Source organism: Palaemon carinicauda, chromosome 32, assembly GCF_036898095.1.
Source record: "Palaemon carinicauda isolate YSFRI2023 chromosome 32, ASM3689809v2, whole genome shotgun sequence".
Taxonomy (NCBI): domain Eukaryota; kingdom Metazoa; phylum Arthropoda; class Malacostraca; order Decapoda; family Palaemonidae; genus Palaemon; species Palaemon carinicauda.
The window spans coordinates 76,176,014-76,193,301 of record NC_090756.1 but is presented as its reverse complement, the minus strand read 5'-3'; the positions used below and the strand labels follow the sequence as shown (position 1 = coordinate 76,193,301).

Genomic DNA, 17,288 nt, shown 5'->3' with positions numbered 1-17,288 from the left:
CTCTTGAAAGCCTTAATATCTTCAGTCTTTCGAATATCTAGCAAGAGCTTATTGTATGGTCTCGGGGCCACATAGTTAAAGGCTCTAGAACTTACAGTAGACATACATCCAGGTTCTAATAATTTAAAACCATCTGTAACTAATTTCGTGTCAACACGATTTGCTAGCTGCACAATAGGTAGTAATAATCTTAGATGCTTTGGATGTCCGTGTCTGATAACTTGTATATATTTTAAACAGTTCTCGCGTTAATAAGCAGCCAGTGTAAATTAATCAGTATATGAGTAATCCTTTCTCGGGGTGGGACACCTTTCATCAGTCTTGCTCCTCTGTTTATTATGTTTTGTAATTTCTTAAGTTGCACTTTTGGTAAATTGTAGTAGATGGAGTTACAGTAGTCAATCCTGGTAATAATATAGTTTATCACAAATTTCTTTACAAAATGTTCATCCAGGTACTTCTTTATAAAATCAATGTTTCTAAGATGATAACCAGCTGTATTTTCTACATTATTCATTTGGGCACTGAAACAAAAGTTACAGTCAAGAGATACGCCTAGATCACGAACTTTACTAGATATAGGGACAGAGTTGTTGTTTATGTTTATTTGAATATCACCTAAGTTTCTTGTGCTGTTTTCCTTTCCAACCACCATGAACTCAGTTTTATTTTGATTTAATTTTAAATGCTTGATTGTCATCCATTCCCTAACACTGGAAAGAATTATGTTTAAAGTTTCAGTAGTGTCGTCTATATCATTTATGGAGAAGTAAAATTGTGTATTATCTGCAAATAGTTTGAACTTCACTCCATGCCTTTGTAGTATTTACAAGTAGTAGATTGGCCAGGGCACCAGCCTCCCGTTGAGATACTACCGCTAGAGAGTTATGGGGTCTTTTGACTAGCCAGACAGTACTACATTGGATCCTTCTCTCTGGTTACGGTTCACCTTTGCCTACACATACATTAAATAGTCTGGCCTATTCTTTACAGAGTCTCCTCTGTCCTCATACACATGACAACACTGAGATTACCTAACAATTCTTCTTCACCTAAGGGATTAACTACTGCACTGTATTTGTTCAGTGGCAACTTTCCTCTGGGTAAGGGTAGAAGAGACTTTCTAGCTATGGTAAGCAGCTCTTCTAGGAGAAGGACACTCCAAAATCAAACCACTGTTCTCTAGTCTTAAGATAGTGCCATAGCCTCTATACCATGGTCTTCCACTGTCTTGGGTTAGAGTTCTTTTGTTTGAGGGTACACTCGGGCACACTATTCTATATAATTTCTCTTCCTCTTGTTTTGTTGATTTTTTTTTTAAATTTATACAAGAAATATTTATTTTAATGATGTTACTGTTCATAAAATATTTAATTTTTCCTTGTTTCCTTTCCTCACTGGTCTATTTTCCCTGTTGGGGCCCCTGGCCATAATAGCATCCTGCATTTTCGACTATGGTTGTAGCTTAGTAAGAAATAATTATAATGATATTAATAATAGATACAGAATAAGACTGGGCTCAGTACATTCCCCTGAGGTACCCCTCTGTTTAAAGGTTCACATGATGAATAGGAATTTCCAATTTGCACACAACAATTTATGTCAACCAAATGCTTTTTTTAGGTATTCAAAAGCTTGATCTTCAATATCAAGGGACCATAGATTAGTTAATAGCAGTTCATCCACAACTGTATCAAAAGCAGCACTAAGATTGAGTAATATTAAGATACCACATTTGTTTTCATCCATAATTTCCAGCATATCATTTACAACAGAACAGATAGCTGTCTCCGTAGAGTATAACTTTCTATAACAAGACTGGTTGCCTGAGAAAGCTTCTATTTTTTTTTTTTCGTGACTAATTAGTTGTTCAAGAATTACGTATTCTAGCACCTTTGAAACTAAGGATGGATTCGAAATAGGTCTATACAAGCTTCATTCCTGATAATCTGAAGCACTTTTCAGAACCTGTCCGACTATAGCCCTTTTCTCAGATTTGGAAAACTTACACTTATTGATGCTTGTATTTGCTATTCTCATAATCATATCAGCTAGACTAGAACAGTTTCTTTCTCCAATTACTTCAGATATTGGCATTGGATCGATCGCACAGTTTGTTTTCTTTGCTCTCTTGATAATCTTGGTGACATCGCCTTGTATATTATTGAATTTCGTTAATTTTATGTGTTTCTGTATAGCATTAATCTGATGTTGAATATTTGTAAATGTAAATGACCTAGTGTTTTTAAAGAATTCTAGAAAATTATTTGCCAGTTCTTGGTCACTGTACCCCGCTGGTAACCTTTTTTCATTTACATTTCCCATTACACCATTCAGGAGAAATATAACTTATTTGTGTCTTGCTGCTTCGCAGATCTTTCTCATACAGTATTCTCTTTTTTTTTTTCATTCATTTCTTTCTTGGTATGTAATGTAATTATATTGGCACATTGCAGTGTTGTATTCTATCCATGTTCTTTCAATTCCTAATTGATTCCACTTTCTTTCTTCACGTCTTTTTCCCTTGTTTTCTCTAAAGTCTTTCCATCAAACCAAGGAGATCAGACTTTAACAACTATAGTCTTTTCCATCAGTGAATATGCGGTATTATATTCACTTTTACTCACCCTATTCTATATGGTCATAAGGTAGTCAATACACATAGCACCCAACAAACGTTGGCTATCATGATCGCAAGGAATACAGATAGCATCATTGATTTTCTTTGTAATTTCTTTAGTAAATACAAAAGGAGAGACGTTTAATTCATGTTTAAAGTTTATTTTTTTTCACTACTGCGTGTTTCTGTAGAGGTATTCTAAACGTAATAAGTTTGTGCACTGGGGAGATAGTACATTTGTCTTCAACATTTATATCAGATACAATATTATTCATTCCATCACTTAGAATTAGGTCCAACGGATGCCCAGTCAAGTAGTTGCACAGTGAACATTATTCACCAACTGATATGATTTCAAAAACTCACTAAATGCTGAAGCATCAAGATTTGATGTGTCATCCTTCCAAAAACTGAAGTCTCCACTAATAACTAATTCCTTTTTTCCATGATAATCATCTCATCTAGTACACAGCATTCTTCAAAGAAGATACTAGTATTTGTTACAATGGATATGTTTATGTTTTTGTGCATGTTTATATTTACTTCTATGTATTCAAATCTTATTACACATAGATTTTTTTTTATAATCTTGAGACATGAGTAACCCTTATGAATGAAGAGCCGGACCCCCTCCCACCAGACCTGCACTCTCCCGGAATATGAAAGAAAGCGTGTGTATATGGGGTCATTTCGGCGATCTTAGCCTTGTCAAAGTTATTCAACCATGTTTCAGATAATGCTAGTATGTCCAAATATTTCCCATTTATCAATTCTCGAATTTGAATAGTTTTATTACCAAGTAATTGTAGATTTACATAGTCACAGATTAGGACATCCTTACTATTCATGGTCAGTATTTTCTGATAGTGTTTTCAATTTCATATCATAAGCTTTGCAGTTTCTTGAATTCACTGTGTGGTCCTTTGTTCTGTTTAACTCAGTGCAGTTTATACATTTTACCTGTTGCGAATTACATTCTTTGGTGGAATGTGTTTCTGAACATTTTCCGTAGACTTTATCATCAGTCTTAAACTTGCAATCTTTTTCAAAATGTCCATACCTCTGACAATGGTAGCAGGTGATCACGTGGTACCTCTCAAGCGTAAGTACCCCATCGCAACATAACTTTGTCACCATTATCAAACTTCGAACTTCGGGATCACATTTCAACAAGCAGTGGGTGATCTACCTGCAGCACTTTTCTTGAATAGCAAACTTATCTTCTCATTTATGTTTTGGATATGGTCCAGGCAACGATTTCTTTGAATTAAAGCATTTACTGCTTCATCTTCATCATTGTATACATTGCATATCATTATTTTAGGTTTTAGTTTCCCAATTTTCCTCGTCTAGGTGTCGGCATCCATGGTTTGAATCTTGTTTTCTGCTTCCTCTCTGATCTTTTCGTCTGCAAAGTTTACAACAACATTTACATTTGAAATTGACCTCATATTAAGAATTGGAATGTCTCTAAGCGCATATTCGACCTCCTTTTTTATGTCAGTAATTTTACTTAATGCTTTAGTTGATTTAATTATTAGTAGATTTTTTTCCTTAACTTTGTTAGCATATGTCATTTTCTCTTGTTTTGGGTCCATCAGTGTTTGAAGTGTTAACTTAATTGATTCCATATTCATCGATAGATTATCAACTTTCTCAGTGAGATCAATGGTCTGGGTAGAATTTGCTGCGTCTGCACTGAGTTCCGCTATTTAGCGTCCAATTCAGTGATTTTCTCTGCATGTTCGTCCATTTTTAATATAGTTTTCCTGGCCATAATGGCTTCATCTACACAGGGTGGACAAATTCATTTGAAGTTTGCTACGTCCTCATCGCTGATGTTTGCCTCTATAAATACACATTTCTTGTGGTAGCACCTTTTACAACACCTTTTTTTTTCCGTTTCCTCTCGAAAATCCACATGGGAACAACCAGCTAAGGTATACTTTTACTATTCATTTTAATCTCTCCATAAGACTAGTTGATATTTTCAAAGCTTTCACAAACAAAAACATAAGCTGAAACACAGCTTAGGGCGAGAATTTGACACGTCTTTACTCGACAACGTCTCACATGATTAATACCTAATTTTCATAGTAAAAAAATTTGAAAATTTCTAGGTATGCTGTGAATGATTTAGGAGAAACGGGGTATCCTTGTCTAACTCCTTTCTCTATAAAAATTTTCACACTATCTTTATGTAGTTTTAGGCTTGCTGAACTTCTCATATAGATATCTTCAAGTATTCCAAAAAAATATCAATTTATTTTTTGTCTTTGAAGGGCTTTCATTACTGTTGAAGTTTTGACAGAATCAATAGCTTTCTCATAGTCTCTAGATGCCATACATAGCGGTTTGTCATACTCTGTTAATTTTTACATTACCTGGTTAATTACATAGATATGGTCAGCTGTCGAATATCTACTTTTAAATACTGCCTGCTATCTTGGTTGGTTAAAGTCTAGCTGTCTTTCAATTCAGCCTAATATGATCTTTGTAAATATTTCATATATTACTCTGAGTAAACTTATTGTACGATAATTTTTCAGGTCTTTTATGTGTGATTTTTTTTTTTTTTTTTTTTTTTTGAATTAGTATAATGATAAGATCTTTCCATTCTTGTTGGTATAGAGCATTTTTGCAGACATAATGTGTGCAATGGTTAGCGAGTTTTACTACTAGACCATCATCTTCTACTGCTTTGTCTCTTTTCGTGCCTTTTAATGCTTTCTTTACTTCTACTGCTAAGTTTGGTACTGATTCAGGTGTGTCATTATTTGTATTGGCAAAGTTATTCCTTATATAACTGTTCTATAGCATTATTTAGAAATACTCCGCAATTTTTATCACTCCATCTATTCTGTTGATAGTATTTTCACTTTAATCCTTTAAAGCAAATATCTGTTGGTGCCCTGCATCAGGTCTTCTTTTCATCAATTTGATGCTTTATCCTCTCTTTAGTATTTCCTCAAATTTCGTCTGATTGTGTTTACGAGTATCTTGGGGCCTTAATTTATATATTATTTTGGATAGTTCTGCTAATTATATTTCATCTGTCTTGGATTTTACTTTCATTTACAATCTTTTCTCTATTAGGATTTTGGTCTTTTCAGATAATTTTCCTTAATCTTTTTAAAGAACTCTTCTGCCTATCTCTTGTGATGATTCCAGTTCAAATTTTCTTAAATTACTGTTTATTTCTTCTTTACGTGCTTCCATTTCATCATGTAGCTGGGAGTACCTGGTTCGTATTGTTAAAATGATCTCTTCCTATTTTTTTTCTTATTAAAGGATTGTTTATTTTCTTTCTTAAAATTAGTTTGTCTCTCACATTCCTTAGATCAAAACAAATTTTGCTTCTCCCCATTCTATGGTTACTTGACTTTAACTAGTTCACCACTGTTACATCTTTATATAAACTAACTTTTAACTGAGAAAAAAAAATATTTTTCGTATTTTTTTTCTCCATTCGGACTTCTCCACGTAAATTTTCTACGATCCATTTAATAAAAGAAAGTGTTCATGATTTTATGATTGTTTCTTTCAGCAAATTTTACAGGCATGTATCCTCTGTCATTCCTAGAGCCTACATCAGATTTACCTTCGTTTGATTTTCGTCTCCTTTTAACCTACTTTAACATTGAAATCGTCCCAAACCAAGGTGAATAAAGAGTTATTATTTCTTCCTCTGTGCATACCTTTGAATGATCTTCCCTTTATACTTCTTATTTAATCTGATGATTAATTCTGCAATCACTAGAACAAGAAAAATCCTCGATGTTGCCTGAAAAAATTTTTATTTATGAGAAAACTCACTACATTTGCATTGTTCCTTTCATGTCCTCTTAAGCAAGATATGTGGCCTTCTTTTAATTCTCTGTAAGATTTCCCAGTTCTTCTAATTTCACTGAGTCCTATTATATCCCAATATATATATATATATATATATATATATATATATATATATATATATATATATATATATATATATATATATATGTGTGTGTGTGTGTGTGTGTGTGTGTGTGTGTGTGTGTGTGTGTGTGTGTGTGTGTGTGTGTATAAAACGGATTTTGACATAGGAAAACCTACTTTTTGGGTGAGATAACCATGGTATCGTGATGGAAGTTCTTCAATGGCAGAATTCTACATGATAATACCAAAGAATTTTACTTTAAAGGTATCACAGAGTTCTAACCTCTGGAACGAATATTGTGAAAGATATTGTATATAAATCGGGGACGTATTAATAACAAGCCATCATTATCCCTCCCGGAAGTGAGTTAACCTTGTCTCGAAGGATAAGGGATAGGGTAGGATACATGGGCAAGAGAGGTGTTACAAGTCCCGATCTCAAAGCGCTAACACTAACACGTTTCCTGTTGAACCATTCCAGGAGCAACTTCTCAATTGTGGCAAAAAGAGTTTTAACCCTTTAAACCCCATAGACATAAACATACTTCCTTTAGCATCGGTAACTATGGTACCAAAGTAAGAATGTAAGTAATATGCTTGTAAAAAAGTAGGAGCAAAGGAAATCAATAGCATAATCCCACTCACTGTGAAGAACATCTTTGTCTCCAGTAGGTGGAAAGACCGAAGTCTATATAAGGAGAGTTAAAAAATTGAGGTAAACTATTTGTATTCCGCAAGGTAGGTCCAATGAAAGGTAATGCAAAAAGGAACAGTAGTTTTTTATTGTTTCCAAAATTTCCTCCATGTAACAGTAACCAATACAGCATTATATACGGTAGATATATACAGAAAACCCAAGTTTTCAGACCCCAGAATTAAGTAACAGTAGTAAAATAGTAACAAGCATAACATAAAAGGAAAATATCCCCTTTAACTCTTCACAATATTAAATAATCATTGAAAATAAGAACATTAGTCCCCTTGCGCAATGTTGACTGAGAAGTCCCATTATACAGTCTATAAGAGTCCATGCACAACACTTGAGAAGCTGGTTTAATCACACGATCAGCTGCCATAATTTAGTATTTAATCTCTTCCAACTGATATAAGTAAAGTTTGAGAAACACTCTTGAAGATCTTCATCCTGTGTAAGCCTGTAAGCCTGCAAACGACATAGATTGGAAAAAAATTAAGGAAGAGGCAACTGTTCTAGGGTCGTGACCCAATGGTATATTATCAGGGTTACACCTTCTGGTGAAATAGGTGAGTTTGGACCTTTGCTGTTTCAGAGAAAGATTAGATCCTATCTGTGGGAAATAATTCCGGGAAAGGCCTCCCCGTTTCTGATTTCCGGACCCGAGCCTGAAGGATAGAGCGCCAACACTCTCACACTTGACAAACTAGAGAACCGCAACGAAGACGGTTTGCATTCCCTACACACGTTTAAGTCCAAAGATTATTCTATACCGGGACTGTCGGCACCGATATCACCTTGATGTTCAGATGCTACTCCAGGGTGCAAAATAGTAAATCCCAATCAAGTGTGGTTGGACTGAATCAGTTACGTTAACGACAGTTTCACAAAGAGTTAGGGGGAGCAGTACTGTAAAAGTCAAAACGTCCTAAGGACCACCGGGAGGTAATACCGTAGGACATCACAATAAAGGATTGACACCGATAGCTTTAGATTGACGTAAATATAAACTTACCCTTAAGTCATATCTCACCTCATGTGATAACTCATTTAGTCATTTCAAAATGTAAAGGTCAAGTTAAAAAGTTAATAATTTTAACCTAAAAGTGGCGTTTATTTCCATAAAGTACAACAGGAATTTTCCCCTAACTGACACACAAAAAAAAACAGCAAAATTACCTAATTGAAATTTGAATAAAGACCGCATGGCATATGAAAAATGAAAAATGCCAAGAAAATGGTCAAATCAATTAAATCGTAAATCAATAATCAAATGACTAATCAACCAATGAAAGTAAAAATGGTGACTGAAATAATACCAAAAGTTCTACTCACTACTTTGAACACATTCCTCTCGGTCAATAAAATTTCAAACTTGATAGAGGGGAACGGGAACACAACTTATGTTAATGGACATGCCACGAATGATTAAACCAGACAGTTTGAACATGACTTCCTAGGTAAATGTGCACATCGTCAAATAAAGGCTAGAAAAAAAGAGGGGGGACAGTTCCTTGGACAAGGTTGAGCACCGTTAATTTGTACTAACGCTCTTGAGGGTTGATTGTAGACGTTGAAGCATCTTGTAAACTGTTAACAACACGGTGCATCTTCAGTTCTGCACAGTCGTGTTTTATCTTCGTATGCCTATCTGCTAAATAATGGTTCAAAGTAAGGCATACTGTTGGTCAGTAACTGGTTGACCAAAAGGTAGTCAAACCGACGCCTATGTTACAACGAAGTCTCAGATGAAGAGGCTATGCCTACGACCGCCTTTAAGTGGGGCGCTCACACGCTTCTGCCTCCCGCCGTTGAGCAGGTTCAAGCAGGTCGAGTTGTTCTTCTTCAAATTTTCATGAGTACGTGGTTCGCTGAAGGGTGCTTTTTATAAATACAAGGATCATTCTTGAAACTCCAGGGGAAAGTAATTATAAAGAAATCCTACTGTCTGGTTTATAAAAATTAATATGCATACAAAAAAATTAAGTGGCATTTAGTGATGTTCAATAACACAAAAAAACAATCCTAGCTAAACAGACTTATAAATAGGTACAGAGATGTAAATAGCAATAAGCTAAGATCAATGAGTTACATAAATTAAAGAGTTCCTTAAATACAAAAAAACCAATTGTGGTTAAACATCCAAAGCTTCAAGAGCATTTGGAACAGAACGCAACCAAGTGCTGTTTTCTTGAAAATTGTCGACGGTCGATTGCATCGTCAAGCAATGTACTGTGAGCTCACGAAATGAGAGAAAATCATCTACAGAGGAATGAGGTGATGAAAGGTAAAGCATTACAGGGGAATGATGGACATGTTTGCAGCAATAAATATTTTAGGGTATAATAATGAAGGTTACAAAGGAAACAAAAGAAAAAAGAGATGCGTAAAACCCAGAAAATAACAAACAAAAATTAAAAAATGGAATAACGGGGTTGACTAAAATAAAGCGTGGAAAGAATTTCCACACCCTGCCAAGTAAGAGCGAGAGAGAAGGGGGGAGGGGTCCACTAACAAGAGGTGGAGGGTACGGAAGGAAGGGGGCATTCCCCATCCCTTTCAAATTTACAGCACTTTCTGAATAAGGCACAGGCTTTATCTGCCGCCGCCCTAGGAGGTTACCCTCGAGAGGACACAGGATCAGGTTTGTGAAGAGGGGCGACATCATCAGAAGAATCGTCATTTAGAGGGTTCTCTGAGGGAGGATCTGGTAACTGGGGTGTCGTGAGTGAATCAGGACCACCTTGCTCCAGTGCAGTGATATAGGGACCTGCGACATTTATCTCCAATGGGATAAGACGGTTAATGGGACGCACATATATTCCATGAGGGGTGCGCACCTTCACAGATCTAATATGACCATCTTGACCGGGGTAGGTTTCAAGGATACGGGCCATGGGATAATCTTCCCGATTTACTTCATCCAAAATTGACAAACATAAATCTCCAATCTTAGGAGGTACAGGGTGGATACGATTATTTTTTATGGGACGTTCGCGAAGAGAATTGACATAATCCTAGGTCCATCGTTTTAAAAACACTTGCAACATGTTTGTGAGTTTCTGATAACTAGCTGGGAGGCTGTTCCCTTCCCTATATGTGGGGTCATTGAGGTCGGTCATAAGGACCTGCGGAGCAAGTGAGAGGGTTCGATCGTAAAGCAGATGACTATGAGTCAAGGGAGTTTCAGTAACGTCGTTGACATCCAAGTAAACTAAAGGTCTATCGTTGATGACGCATTCGGCTTCTTGAACCAAAGTGACAAATTCATTATAGGTAGGATACAATTGATACATGGCTTTCCTTAAATTAAGTTTGGTGAAGCCTATTAGCCTTTCATAAAAACCTCCCTGCCAAGGGGCACTGGGAGTGATGAATTTCCAGGTCAGGTTATGGGAAGACTTAAACCAATCAATTACAGGGTGATGCATAAGTTCAGTTAGAAGAGTTTGACCAGCTTGGAAAGTGGAAGCGTTATCAGAGACGATACAGTGTGGCATACCAAATCGAGCGGCAAATCTGCGCACTGCTTGCAAAAATTCAATGACCGTTAACGAAGTTGTGACTTCTAGAACTACGGCTCTGGTTGCTGCGCAGGTGAAAAGCAAGATGTAAACAAAATCTACATGTGAATTGTATACCTTAAAAGCTCCAGTGAAATCTAAGCCTCTTGAAATGAGGCGATTAAGATGATACTGGGCTAATGGAGGCATTGGGTACGGGACCACTTGCACCTTGCGCAATGAATGCAACGGCGCATAATTTTCTTGATTTGTTGCCGCATTTGGGGAACCCAAAATTGTTTACGCAATTCAACAAGGAGTGTAGAAGTATTACAGTCCAGCAAACGTTCATGCCAATGTCTGACGATAAGTGTCCAAAGGGCACAATGATGTTCCAGCAAAATGGGATCTACGTAATCTAATTCCACGGGGGCATTACTGAGACGGGAACTAGCTTTGAAAAGACCTTGGTTATCCAGGTAAGGTTTACGTTGGCCGATGAAAGCTCGTTCGTCCGAATTGAGACGAACGTCTTCACCTTGCACCTGCTTCAGAATGTAAGGATAACTTTGGGCCTGGGAACATTTCGACATGACTGTTAAGGGTGGAAGGTTGAATTTATTGGTTAGATTGGGATAACGTTGTGACAAGGGTTGTATACATTGGGGAATTAAACGAAGGAGTACAGTGTAGCACTTGATCGCATCGTCAAGGGAGCTGTAATAATCAAACAGTCGTACTCCCAGGGTATCGAGCCGAATAGGGCATGCACATATCTCCAGGTAAATAGAAAACCTGCTTTGATCGGGGTACTCTGAAGGGTTACTGAGCCAAGGAGGGCCTTGTAGCCAAAATTTATTCTTAAAAATATGCCTGACAGCGACACCACGCGATGCCAGGTCCGCAGGATTGCTAATAGTGGGGACATGCTTCAGGTTAAGATTACATGTTAATTTATTGTTGATTATCTCCTCAATACAGTTAAGGATGTAATAGGAGTTACTTTTAGAATTATGGACCCACTGGAGGGCAGTTGAAGCGTCGGACCAAACAGTGACCGAAGCGTATATGCCAGGGCGCAGTTCTGACAAGTGTTTGGCTAAACAACAGCCCAGTAAGAGCGCAGTTAACTCAAGTTTGAGAATGGTTAAACTTTCATTCATTTCCAACATGCGTTTAGGGGTGACTCGGGCTTTAGCCGTAAGGAGGCGAGAATTACCTTCCTGGGTGACTACATAAGCAGCTACTCCGAAAGCGAGCTTGGAAGCATCGGCAAAAATGTGCAATGCTGGTTGACTGCCATCATGCGCATTATGAGGGACTTTAATTTGTTCAAGACCTTTGTACCTTTTGATGATATCACTCAGTTCTTGAACTTGCTCAGGGTCAATAGGGGTGTCCCAGACCTTGTCAGTCATCCAGAGTTTTTGAATGAAGAGTTTACCTATAATTGTAACAGGAGAAATAAGATCAATAGGGTCATAAAAGGAAGAGAACAAGGACACGACCTTTCTTTTAGTGTTGAAGTGGGAATGACTTATCTCTAATTCAGGGGGTAATTTAACATTCAAGGTATCATTAATAGTATCCCATTCAAGACCGAGGTAATCATGAATGCCTCTTTCTGTGAAATTGCCATTAAGAGGGGCATTAGTCGTCCATTTGGCTAACTGCATGTTAGCCTTTAATATAAGTGCCTCAATGAGGGGCCTCTCACTCAGAATGTCTTTGGGGTCGACATAACAGCGTTGAAAGTTATCAATATAGAAACTGGTTTTGAGTGTCGACGCCAATCTACTGGACTGACTGTCCAAATGATGTTGGATAGTTTGGTTAAGCAAGTAGGGGCTCGAGGTGGCGCCGAACAGGACGACTTTAAATCGATATGCGACGATCCTTGTCATTTCTGGATCTTCAAAGAAAAGAAAGCGACAGAAGTCTCTCTGTTCTGGGACAGTCTCTATGCGAAGGAATGCCTTGGAAATATCTGCAGTTAAACCAAAGGGCTTCTCGCGGAACATTAAAATCATCGATTGAATCTTCGATGCAAGATTGGGTCCTGTGTACAGAGAATCGTTCAGAGAAAGTGAATTTGGGTTCGACCTGGATGAAGGGTTGAAGACAATACGTGTAGGGGTAGTGGCTGAATTCTTAACTACGGGATGATGTGGTAAATAATGTACTTTTCCATCAACAGGTGTGCCTAAGGGGACAGGCTCAATAAAGTTTTCTTTAAGATACTCATCCAGAATCTTACGGTAATCAGTAAACAATTGGGGGTTCTTTTATTTTTTGACTGACATGAGTTGGGCAAAGGCTCTAGCATAATTTGAAGTGAGACGCTTATCACTCTTGAAAGGTAGCTGAACAACATACTTTCCAGTTTTGTATTCAGTAGTTCTTTTGAAGAGATCAACTGCTTTCTCTTCAAGATGGCTGAAGGGTTCTTTAGTGATACCAATGGTGTCAAGTTTCCGAAGGTTTTCAAGAGGCGGGTTTATAGTCATAGGCGAGTCAACATCAATTCGGTTAATAGTAATTGTGACTGCGCTGACATCTCTTGGGTCCACGTCAGGACGTGACCAATCAGGCAACTCTCCCCATACCACGTAACTGGCGGGAGTGCTAAACAGGTTTACACCTTGGATATTATGGGTATGCTTGAGGAGCCTGGGAAGATAATCGGCACCGAGAATGATCTCAATACCGGCAGCACTATCATCGGGACGTTGATCCGCGAGCCGAATTCCATTAGCTTCTAGCGTACGGACAGTATGGGTGTAACCTGGCGTATTGATGCCTTTACCTCATTGGCACTAACAATAGCCACAATCTTATGTCTCCGTCTGCCGATTTTCATATTAAATTGTACTAGATCAGAACTTTTAGGGGGTTCGGTACAATTAAATGAGTAAAGCTGGAACACCATCTGTCTAACAGGTTTAAGATTTAATGATTCAACAACATTTAGGTGCACAAAAGTACGTTGTGCGCCACAATCTAGAAAAACTCTTGTGGAGTGTTTAAATTTACCGGAGACTAATTCAGCAGTGAAAGTCGGTAATGCAACTGGGGCGAGGTCATTAGGCTCAACACACGTGGTGTTGTTACGGATAAAAGCAATGTGATTGAGGTTTACCGCAGGGGTATTGATACTGGGAGAGATAAAGAGTTGCATGTCAGAGGGGTTATTAATGGGAGGTCTAATGGGTTGCATGTTAAGGGGGTTATTAATGGAAGGCCTAAGGGTTTGGGAGTTAAGTGTGTTGTTAGCAAACCCACTAATGGGTTGGATGAAGTGGTTGGATACTGCAAGGATATTTGGCCATACAGGCAATTTATGAGCCTGCTGACAGTTCAGGCAAGCAATGGTTGCATTGCAATTGCTGGCAAAGTGTTGAGTGGAAAAACATTTTGTGCAACGATTCATTTCTCGCAACCTTGATTTCCTACTTCTTGAATCGGGGAAATGGGGACATTTGGATTGCACGTGGTCACTATTGCCACAAAAAATACATTTACCTCTAGCAGTCCCGTTACTGGGGCCAGCGATAGGCCATCCATTTGATCGACTAGGAGTCGTTTGTAGATCCACGGACCGGACAGGCCCCTTATTAACTTTAAGTTTAGGTATATGATTGTTCACGTTGGAGGAAGGAGGTCTAGGCTGGTTAAGTGATTTACTGGAAGAGCGTGAGTTTTCGTAACGGTTGGCTTGCGCAGGTTTATCATGGGTATTATGTTTGGGGCCGTCGTCGAGCTGGTTATGAGCTTCATCATTTCCTTCATGCGAGTATGAGCATACAGGGAACTTTTCATTTCGGCCAAGGTTACTTCCTCGCAATTGTAATATCGGTAAACTATACGTAGGTGGAAGGGTCTGAGTTTACTAGTGAAAACATGCTCTAACATTACCTCTGGTAAAGACGACCCAGTTAGTTGTAGCCTACATATTCAGTTTCCGTGTTGTCCCATTCCATGAGGAAACGACGGAGATCAGTGCTATCATCATTAGGGGAGGATGCTTTATAAAATTTATTTATCACAAGGTGTTTAGTCAGAATGGGAGACTCATACTCTCGCTTAAGACTGTCTATCGATCTTTCATACAGACCCTCTGTCCACACTTGGTTACCGAGAAGTTTACGCGCTGGTCCCTCAAGGGTACGCAACAAAATCTTGTATTTTTCTGTGGGAGAGTACTTGGGGTTTTCATGTACCGTCTGGCGAAACAAACTCCACCAGCCGGCCCAAAATCTTTACGACGATTGAAGGGAGTGGGATCAGGATCTGCAGCGACTGAGACGCATACAAACTGAGGGTTAGTGTTAGGCGCTTGAGGGGGATTTGAAGGGTTGATTTTCCCCTCTGTTACAAGTTGAAGGTGCATCGTTTCTGTGTCAGTTAACAAACTGACAAGATCGGTATAACTAGACAGGACAGTGGGGTTGTTCCAATGAGGTTTCCACAAAGTTTTAAAGTCCCTAAGTTCTGCAAGACCTCTACTTACTTTGTTTTTACAGTGCTCTAAACCCTCAGGGGTTGCACAGGCAAAATCTATTGAGGAAACAGCTTTCAGAGTTATGTTTGCCTCTTTGTAAATGAATCTGAACTCCTGCGTTTGTTCTTCAAGACGAGCATTAAGGTCTAAAGTAGCCGGCATCTCCACAGCCTGCTGTGGGAGTTTAACGTGACTGTCTTTGGCCGCCATCTTAGGAAGACCACGTGTACGATGGTAAAGAAAGTAAAAAAAAAAAAAAAAAAAAAAATATGCAGACCAAGTCAAATTTGAATAACACACGACACAGAGAATGTTACAGACAAACGGTCTCCGAGTTGGGTAAAAAGGACAAGGATAAATATAGCCTACCTATAATGGGGAACAGTAAACCAAAGCATGAAAATAAATTAATGGTTAAGTGGAAAAATGAACAGATCAAAATAGCAGCTCCAAAGCTCACAGTACATACGAAAAACGTGCAACATTTACCGATGATCCGAACAAATAAAATAAAACCTGAGTTCTCCTTCAGGGTAGAACTTTCTGGCTAAAACGCTTGGTTACATAGGTGCCTTTATTCATCAAAGGTTACCATAATTATGCCCTAAAACACTGTACATCTCGTTACCTTTCAAAGTCTGGGCTTAATCATTCTACCAATTGGCTAGTGTGTGAGGTTTTTGAAGTACAACTTAACTGGGTGATGCTTATGTAGTGAAACGCTACAAATGAATTTATAATGTTTAAAATTTCATTATTCCACAAATCAATGGTATCAGATCCGGTTCGAAGGAACAATGTTATTTATTTAAGTGTGGGAAATAATTCCTGGAAAGGCCTCCCCGTTTCTGATTTCCGGACCCGACCCTGAAGGATAGAGCGCCAACACTCTCACACTTGACAAACTAGAGAACAGCAACGAAGACGGTTTGCTTTCCCTACACACGTTTAAGTCCAAAGATTATTCTATACCGGGACTGTCGGCACCGATATCACCTTGATGTTCAGACGCTACTCCAGGGAGCAGAATAGTAAATCCCAATCAAGTGTGGTTGGACTGAATCAGTTACGTTAACGACAGTTTCACAAAGTCATATCTCACCTCATGTGATAACTCATTTAGTCATTTCAAAATGTAAAGGTCAAGTTAAAAACAGTTAATAATTTTAACCTAAAAGTGGCGTTTATTTCCATAAAGTACAACAGGAATTTTCACCTAACTGACACACAAAAAAAACAGCAAAACTACCTAATTGAAATTTGAATAAAGACCGCATGCCATATGAAAAATGAAAAATGCCAAGAAAATGGTCAAATCAATTAAATCGTAAATCAATAATCAAATAACTAATCAACCAATGAAAGTAAAAATGGTGACTGAAATAATACCAAAAGTTCTACTCACTACTTTGAACACATTCCTCTCGGTCAACAAAAATCAAACTTGACAGAGGGGAACGGGAACACAACTTATGTTAATGGACACGCCACGAATGATTAAACCAGACAGTTTGAACATGACTTCCTAGGTAAATGTGCACATCGTCAAATAAAGGCTAGAAAAAGAGGAGGGACAGTTCCTTGGACAAGGTTGAGCACCGTTAATTTATACTAACACTCTTGAGGGTTGATTGTAGATGTTGAAGCATCTTGTAAACTGTTAACAACACGGTGCATCTTCAGTTCTGCACAGTCGTGTTTTATCTTCGTATGCCTATCTGCTAAATAATGGTTCAAAGTAAGGCATACTGTTGGTCAGTAACTGGTTGACCAACAGGTAGCTGAACCGACGCCTATGTTACAACGACGTCTCAGATGAAGAGGCTATGCCTATGTCCGCCTTCAACGCTTCCTGATTTTTAAGTGAGGCGCTCACACGCTTCTGCCTCCCGCCGTTGAGTAGGTTCAAGAAGGTCGAGTTGTTCTTCTTCAAATTTTCATGAGTACGTGGTTCGCTGAAGGATGCTTTTTATAAATACAAGGATCATTCTTGAAACTCCAGGGGAAAGTAATTATAAAGAAATCCTACTGTCTGGTTTATAAAAATTAATATAC

At 38.2% G+C, this 17,288-nt stretch overlaps 1 protein-coding gene across 1 annotated transcript in view; it reads right to left on the bottom strand.

Moving 5' to 3' along the window:
• LOC137625668 (uncharacterized) overlaps positions 1–17,288 on the bottom strand; it is a 216,464-nt gene that overhangs the window by 161,372 nt on the left and 37,804 nt on the right. Inside the window, exons 16-17 of the mRNA XM_068356578.1 lie at positions 2,010–2,205; positions 493–786 (exon numbers count right to left, since the gene is read on the bottom strand). Of these exons, the coding sequence (XP_068212679.1) occupies positions 493–786; positions 2,010–2,205 (490 nt within the window). The remainder of the gene's footprint in view (positions 1–492; positions 787–2,009; positions 2,206–17,288) is intronic.